Here is a 7690-nt window from a genome sequence, read left to right on the forward strand (position 1 = left end):
ATGGCTCCTCAGGGACAACCTCAACCTCCCCTGGGACAACTGGAGGCCGATTTCTCTTGTCCTGGTGCTTGTTCCTGGGGAGAAGAGACCGACCAGCCCTCACTTGCTCCAACCTCCTGTCAGGGAGTTGTCAAGAGCCAGAAGGTCTCAACTCAGCCTCCTCTTCTCCAGGCTCAACCCCTCCAGGTCCCTCAGCCACTCCTCATAAGACTTGTTCTCTAAACCCTTCACCAGCTCCGTTGCCCTTCTCTGGACATGCTCCAGGCCCTCAATGTCCTTCTGGGAGCGAGGGGCCCAAAACTGGACACAGTATTCAAGGTGTGGCCAGTGCACCACTTTTAGCACAACTTTTTGCCTTGCTCCACAAGTCTCCTTGCAGGGGAACCTCCCTGTCCAACCATACCCCAAAGCCACACCAAAGTGGCAGCAGCAAGCTGCAATCCCAGCCCTGAGGCCACCGGGGTTGAGCAAGCATCGCTCTGCTGGAGCTGCAGAGGGGAAGGAGTGGGAAGCAGGCGGCACGCAAGCAGCCCGATAGCCACTGCAAGCGAAAGAGGTGACTGTGGGAGGTGACTGGGGTTGGTTGTGCCCAGAGGACCAGAGCCCTGGCAGGGCACCCCGTGCTTGACAATGGTTGCAAAACTCTTTCAAAAGACACATTTACAGGCAAGTGGCTGGGCTGATGCAGGAACAGGGCATGGCAGCGTTTGTCACTCTGCGGTTTTCCGTGTTTCACAGTAGGGTTTAGCACAGGATTAGGAAAAGACACATGTTCTGGGTGCTAGGCGTTGTTTTAGCTTGGGAAGCCACACATGCACCCTGAACTCTGGCTGCTGGGCACCTTTGAGCCCAGACCAGCGATGCTCCAGCTGCAACCTGGCAGGAGCTGGGGATAGAGATTCTCTCATCCTGGAGCCGCAGGGCAAAGGATTTCCCAGTCCTTCAGGTCGAGCCAAAAAGCATTTACATACGTCTCAGCTGTATCGAACAGCTATAAACTCAGCTGCTTGGCAAGCACTGCCTTGGTCCAGCCCAAAAGGAGCTGAGAGCCAGCTCTGCCGCCCGCCCAGGCACGGCACTACTGCTGCAGGGTTCTGGACCCTTTCCACACCCTCCTGGAGCTCTGGCAGGTTGCAGGGCTGGGTCTGGCCATCCTGCCCCTGCTGCAAAGTGTTGCTCTCACTTGTGCTGTGGCCGCTGCCTGCTCAGCCCCGTGGGGAGGCAGCACCCGAGCATCGGGCAAGGCGAAGAGCTGCATTACAGTGTACTTAATACTCAGAAATGGTTTGTTGGTGCTACAAAGCACCTCCCAGGTGGCTCAGCCGGGACAAGGTCTTTGTGCCCTGCTGGAGCCTGTCAGGATTATGGTGAGAGTATTTTCCTGGTGGAAAACTCCAAGATGGAAACTCCCCACACATTGCATCCTGGCTGGCTAGCAAGTGATTCAGCAGGGCTGGAAGGGAGCACTCCAGATGGCTTGTGTGGGTGGGAAAACTCTGAAATCTGAGTTTTTCTGTGGGATTTAGGGAGAAAAATGTGAATCTCAGCATTTCCTAGAAGCTATACACACGGATAGGAACTCGCGAGGCTGGGGTTTTTTTTCCTTTTGTTCTTGTGGTAGAGACTGTGTTCTGTCAGGACTCCTGTTGTCATGGGTATTAATGCATTGTTCCTGCTCACCGGTGACCCTGAATGCGGAGAACGCACTTGGCACAGCCAAGGGGAAAAGCTGCATGAGGACGGGCAGACCAGGAGCTTCCCCAAACTAGGCTGGTTCTACTCAGGGGTGGAATCTCTAACACAAGTACTAGCTGTTGTAGCTGATGATGAAAAGCCCTTGCAGAGCTCAGGCTGTGTCTTGGTCTTCCGGCCATTCACACCCTCCTAACCCAGCAGTCCAGCCCTCTCGACTTAGACCAACCACTGAGCAGCATGGCTCTCACCTACTCAATCATAAGCCTCTCTCTCCCTTTAAGGGGTTTTGGGGTGCCCCACTGAGGCAAACCTTCACCCACAGCTCCAGCAGGACCGTGCATTCACTGCCCATCCTCTGAGATGCAAAAGGAAGTGCTGAGACAGGAAGGACTCGGTGAGCTTTGGGTGATGCTTTATTGTTTCACAAGCATGAGCGATCCAAGCAGACAGAAAGCAGCCAGAGCCCGACTTCTATAAGCAGCGTGATCCACATTTCACACGGCTTGTGCACAGAGACTCACTCATTGTCTGGTTGACAGCGATCTTCTTCGTGTAAGATGTAATACGTATCACTGGTCAGCTTGGCCAAGACAATGGTGAACTCCTCGAAAGACACCTCCCTGTCATTATCCAGGTCTGTCTCCTTGAAGAGTTCCTCCAGGTACTCGGGTCTTCCCCTGCCCTGAAATCAGGGGACAGGACCCGTGTTAGCGAGCCCCACTCCTGGGCTGCACCCACTGATGGAAATGAGCCAGCTCAATTCTTCCATGCCCTGGGAAGGGTTTGGAAGCTGCAGGATCCTGGTGACCCTCTCCAAACTTGCAGTTAGCCCCCAGTTAAAACCCCAGCTGGGCAGGCTCTTGTCCCAGGCCCCACTGGCTGCTCCATACCCCTACGGGAAGGATGAGCATGAGTGGCCTCACAGCACATGGACAAGCTGGGTCAGAGCACAGAAACCCACCCTGTGGACCACAGCCATGGTGAGGACTGCACCCCATGACCCCAGGAGCATCCCCGGAGGAAACCTCAGCCTCATCCCTCCCACAGCCCCACCAAGAGAAGCATCCCTCCAGGGATGTTCCTGTGGCACTCACGCAATCTTCCAGGAAGGTTGGTGCCTGCTCAGTCATCAGCTTCCGAAAGTTCTTTGAGTCAAGAAGGTCAATACTGCTTTTTCGGGAGCTGTAACGGTGGAAGACATCCACAACGGTTTTCAGGGCCATCTCCAGCGTGCAATTTCCAGGGAACTGCCGCGGTTTGTGAACGGTGGTTGTGGTCCGGGTGCTTGCAGACATGGCTGAGTTCTTGAGGCACCAGCAGAGACTGTGTGGAGAAACCTCACAGCCATGAGATGCATCAAAAATCAGCCACCTGCTGCCACGCTCTTGGCCCGCACCCCAAGGCGGGATGTGCTGCACCTCCCCGGCCCAGCAGCAGATCTGCACCAGGAGCTTCATCTGGCTGGGGCCAAGCAAACCAGCAATTCCCAGCATGCCCAGGGGCAGCTGGCAGCTCTGTGGCACCGAGCAGCTAATAAGCGGGTTTCAGAATCTCGCTGTCCTACAAGCTCGAGAAGCAGCTTGTTCTTACCGACCTGGAGGCGTTTGCCAGGCAGGTTGGACCAACCCATCTGGCTGCAGCCACATGTCTGCACCGTCCCGCTGCCAGCAAGGATGACTTTACGGCAGAGAGTACAGTTCAGTACGGGCTCCATGGCAGCCTCTGCCTGACCTCCTCCTCCTCCTCTCTCTGTGAGTCTCTCTCCACTTTGGGCTGCAAACCCTGCTGGGTGCCACTGTGCAGGACTTTCTCCTTGCCAGTGGTAGCAATTACACCTCTGCTCAAGAGGGCACAGAGATGCCATTGATTTATTCTTCTGGTAGCCAAAACCAGCCTCCTATTCTGCCCCAGCAGAAAGCATCACCCTGGAACAAATGCAGCATGAAGCGCCAGACTCAAAATCGTTTCTCCCTCATCTTCTTTCCTGCAAGACCCGTTGCAGTGTTACCTACCTCGTCTCCAAGGGAGGGTTTGCAGAGGATGAGCCTCTTGCCGTGCTCCAGGAGCCCTGGCAGCGCTTTTATAGATGTCTGAGGTTGTCTTTCATCAGAGGTGGTGACACACCTGCTGCAAGCAACAGCTTGAGTTGACACTTCCCGGACCTGAAAATTGCAAGGTGGGAACTTCTGGAACTCTCCCCATCTCATACCTCTGCACATAGTTCCTGGTTGCACCCACTGGGCTTTGGAAATGCCGTCCTTCCACCCCACCATCATCTCCGACGGGGCTGAGCCACCCGTGCACTGGGAGAAGAATGGGAAAAACACGGGATGTACCGTGGCACCTCGGCGTGAGCATAAAGGATGGGTCTGTCTTGGCAGAACTTGCCAAAAGCTCTGCAGTGTGCTGGAAATTCTGCCCGCTCTCAGGTGGTGCAGGAGGAAGATGGGCTGTTCCTGTGATATGTGGGTAACTTTGTCCCTTGGTTGTTTCAGCGTGATCTCTCTGTTTTCTACAATACAACGGGTTGAACACGAGCAGAGATAAAGACAGCATCCACCTTTCAATAAATAATTTTCCAGAGTATTTTCCATCACGCTCTATTTTCACATAGCTTCTACAAACTCTTTCTCTTGCTCCAGAAACTTTGTGGAGGAAACTGGGCATAAAAAACTAGGAGACAATCTGAGGTCAGGGTCTTTGCTGCCTGCAGCCAGTGTTTTGCAACCATCACCTCCGTGCCACCCATTTGTGTTAGCAGAGGAGGTATTAGAAGAATGAAGCCACTGTAAGAAGATGTAGAGATAAGGAAATACCTTCCAAGAAGAGGGTAGGGACAGAAAAACAGAGTGTAACCACTCCTCTCTGAGGATGCTCCTCGCGTGTCCCGCGGGCAGTATCAAGGGCTGTTACGTGAGTATTATTCCAGTATCCCTGACTCATGATGTTGCTTTTTTGGGGTTCTGGCTCTACTCATTGTCAACAACCCAAATTTGCATCCTCAGTCCCCCGCTGGCCTTGCAAACAATTGGCTGAGGCTGGGTTTTGCCTGTGCATTTGCATAGTCCCCGCGCAGACGGACCCATGGGCTCTGAATTTCCATCTTTCCCAACTGCCTTCCCTAAAACCTGCAGGGGAGGAAGTTTGTGATGCCCAGGTGACACCTGGGTGCCCTGGTGGGACACTGGATAACATCTGCCTCTACCAATGGCAGAATTGTGGAGCCACAGAGTGATCACCTGCGTCATTGAGTGCAAACAACTACGCTATGGCCCCGCACTTCCTTTCGGGGCTCGGTTTCACATGAAACAGGCTGCTGGTTTCAGCTGGTGTTGGAAATGTTGGAGCCTCCTGGGCCTGAAGGTTTCCCCCTTGGTGCAGTCAGACACAGGAGCTCTTTTCCACTCACGTATGCACTCCCCAGGAGCCAACAGTGGCTCATAAATCTGTCATGACCTGGGAGGCTGTTGCCCCACGCTAACCCCTGGAGCTGGTGCAAAGAGGGGCAGGGAGAACCAGGGCTGAGGATACTCTTGCGCAGCCACCAGCTGCCCCTCCCCAGCGCGATGGGGCGCGACGTGCCCTGCCGTCTGCTGAGGCAAAGGGTACCAGGGCCGACCATCCTGTGTAGGAAACTTGCTGAGGTGCAGGAAGGCAGTGGGAGCATGTCAGGGACTTGCTTCAGGGTGAGGAGCCCACTCAGCCCAGCACTGGGACCATCAGCACTGTTGTCCTGGCTTCCCGCTCTGTTTCAGGAAAACATCTCCCTCCTCTTCGCGAGGCTCTCCTCCACCCCATGCCACCTTTCCTTTCCCATTGCTTCTCCGTTCTATCTGCATTTAACCCCTCCACAGTCAAGGGCTGGGTGCGTACTGCATCCTCCCCAGCACAACAGGACACGTAACACAGATGCATTTGGTGCTTAAAGAGATTTTATTTCAATGCTACAGGCAGAAGCAGGTGGCAAATCTTTGGTTACACATTTTCTGAAAGGGGCAGACGGGATGATGCTGCTGGAGGAGCACAACCCTATGGGCACAGTCACCCTGGGAACCACTTCAATGGCAGGGACCATGACCATGGTCATCGTCATGGCTGTGACTATCATCTGGATGCTTGTGGAACCTCTCGTGGGCCTCGTTGAATATGCAACACAGAATAGTCAGGAACTCGGTGAACTTCAGGCGACCATCGTGGTTTTTGTCTGCTTTGGCAAAGAGCTCAGCTATGTACTCGTCCACGGGCGTGTTGGGCTGCAGGAGGATAAACATGAGAAAGAGTCAGCCTGAAGCACAGTGGGGTTAAGGATCACCCGGCCAGCCTGCAGCTACGGCACGAGGCTCGCCCAGCAAGGATTGCACCATTTCAGAAAAGCATCTCCCTCCTCTTTGCGAGGCTCTCCACCACACCCATGCCCCAAAGAGGCCACCACTCCTGCAAGCTCTTGCCAGCATTAGGAAAGCTGGGCGACGCTTGGCTCTTACCGGCGTGGTGTGGTGGAGGAAGGGCTTAGCTTCTTTCTTCAGCAGATCCGAGAACTCCGACTTGTTCAGGTAGTTGTCTATGGGGTTTTTTATGGCGTGCTGGTGGTAGACGTTGACAAAGCACTCCAAGGCGAGCTCCAGGTCGGTTTTCATCTTGCTAAGAAGAGACAGGCAACAAAACATTAAACCCCATTGGAGGAGAAGGACTGTCCTCTCCTCCGGGAGCCGCAGGCAGGCTCTGGCTGCCTGGTGGGGCCGGGCTTATACCCCGCGGCGGAGGAGAATGACTGTCCTCTCCTCCGGGAGCCGCAGGCAGGCTCTGGCTGCCTGGTGGGGTCGGGCTTATCCCCAGTGGCACTTCCAGAAGTACAAAGCCTGAAGCCACCATTTGACAATGACCTACTTACCTATGAGCAGTGTTGAGGTTGACTCCTGCAAGCGGTGGTGCGCGGGAGGAGCGAACAGGAGCAGTGATGGTGTGGTGGAGGCGAGGTCTCTTTTATATTCTCCCTGAACTACAATTGGCGACACCCTCAAATTTCCTTGGGGGCAATGACCTTGGGAATTGTGCAAGGCTGTGCAGCACACCCAGGTGGTGATGTCTTGCCTGGCTCCAGGAACTGGCTGCTCTCGCTGTTGACGAGGGAGGGGATACACCAAACTCGTTAGGACAAAACAAGGAAATGTCAAAAGAGACGTTTGCAGGCAGCCAGCGCTGCAGGTCGGTGACGGCGCAGGGGCTTTACCGGGAGCCAGGATGTTCCTGAGGAATCTGAGGGTCTTTATGGATGTGATGGAAGGGGAATTCTTCTGGATCACACGAAAGGTGCTGGGTGAGGGTCTCCAGTAGAATAATGTTGGGTGTTCCTGATGTGGGGATGTGGTCAATCATTGTGGTTGAGTTTGGTGGAAGGTGCGGGGTCTGCCCACACCACGGTGCTGGGGGATGGTCAATGCATCCCACCCCCAGTCACCTTTCCAAAATCATGAGCAGCATGATTGAGGGAAAGACACTCTGGGGTGGGGCTGGTGAGGAGCCTGTGCCCAAGGATGCCCAAGCCCTTCACCCCAAAGTCATGCTTGGTGGAACCAGCACAACAAAAAGCCCAGGTGAGCTGATGTGGCTTTGAGGAGACGTGAAGGACAGAGATGGTGAAACATCTTCCCTTCGGGTAAGATCTTCCTAATCCAGGAATGAGAGGAACTGATCCCGGAAAAGGCCGGAATTGCAAAAGAATGGAACAAAGGGACGGGTTGTGTGATGAAGGGAGATGGGTGAGCCTTCTCCGGGAAGGGGAGCGGGTCATGGGTGCACCATCGGTGAGACATGATGGGACACGCATCAGGACGTGCAAAGGGATGTGCCTGTGCCATGTGAGGAGGTGGGAGGAGTCACGTATGCGCCAGGACACCTCTGATGCTATTTGCTGCCCAACCTGGCATGGAAGCCACGTGCCACAGCGGGAGCATCCAGTCCATGCACTGCCTTAGGCGCCGGTCGGCGAGTCATG

General features: G+C 54.7%; 2 protein-coding genes across 2 annotated transcripts in view; both read right to left on the reverse strand.

The window, feature by feature from the left end:
- LOC104500910 (putative cyclin-dependent serine/threonine-protein kinase DDB_G0272797/DDB_G0274007) overlaps positions 1-2990 on the reverse strand; it is a 6536-nt gene extending 3546 nt beyond the window's left edge. The window contains exons 1-2 of the mRNA XM_010144641.1: positions 2790-2990; positions 2217-2377 (exon numbers count right to left, since the gene is read on the reverse strand). Coding sequence (XP_010142943.1) covers positions 2217-2377; positions 2790-2990 — 362 coding nt within the window. The remainder of the gene's footprint in view (positions 1-2216; positions 2378-2789) is intronic.
- A 2763-nt stretch (positions 2991-5753) lies between these two features.
- LOC104500911 (protein S100-A8-like) lies at positions 5754-6332 on the reverse strand. The gene is made up of 2 exons (XM_010144642.1): positions 6180-6332; positions 5754-5948 (listed from the first exon to the last, which is right to left on the reverse strand). The coding sequence occupies exons 1-2, from the start codon at positions 6330-6332 to the stop codon at positions 5754-5756; spliced, it is 348 nt and encodes a 115-aa protein (XP_010142944.1).
- Positions 6333-7690: the final 1358 nt, after the last annotated feature.

This window comes from Buceros rhinoceros, unplaced genomic scaffold (assembly GCF_000710305.1).
Source record: "Buceros rhinoceros silvestris isolate BGI_N320 unplaced genomic scaffold, ASM71030v1 scaffold21841, whole genome shotgun sequence".
Taxonomy (NCBI): domain Eukaryota; kingdom Metazoa; phylum Chordata; class Aves; order Bucerotiformes; family Bucerotidae; genus Buceros; species Buceros rhinoceros.

Excerpts from the sequence above, each read along its gene's own strand:
- LOC104500911 (XM_010144642.1), bottom strand. The coding sequence starts at position 6,332 with ATGAAAACCGACCTGGAGCTCGCCTTGGAGTGCTTTGTCAACGTCTAC. Across the intron at positions 5,949-6,179 it reads TCCTCCACCACACCACGCCG|CCCAACACGCCCGTGGACGA; the intron begins GTAAGAGCCAAG and ends ATCCTCCTGCAG.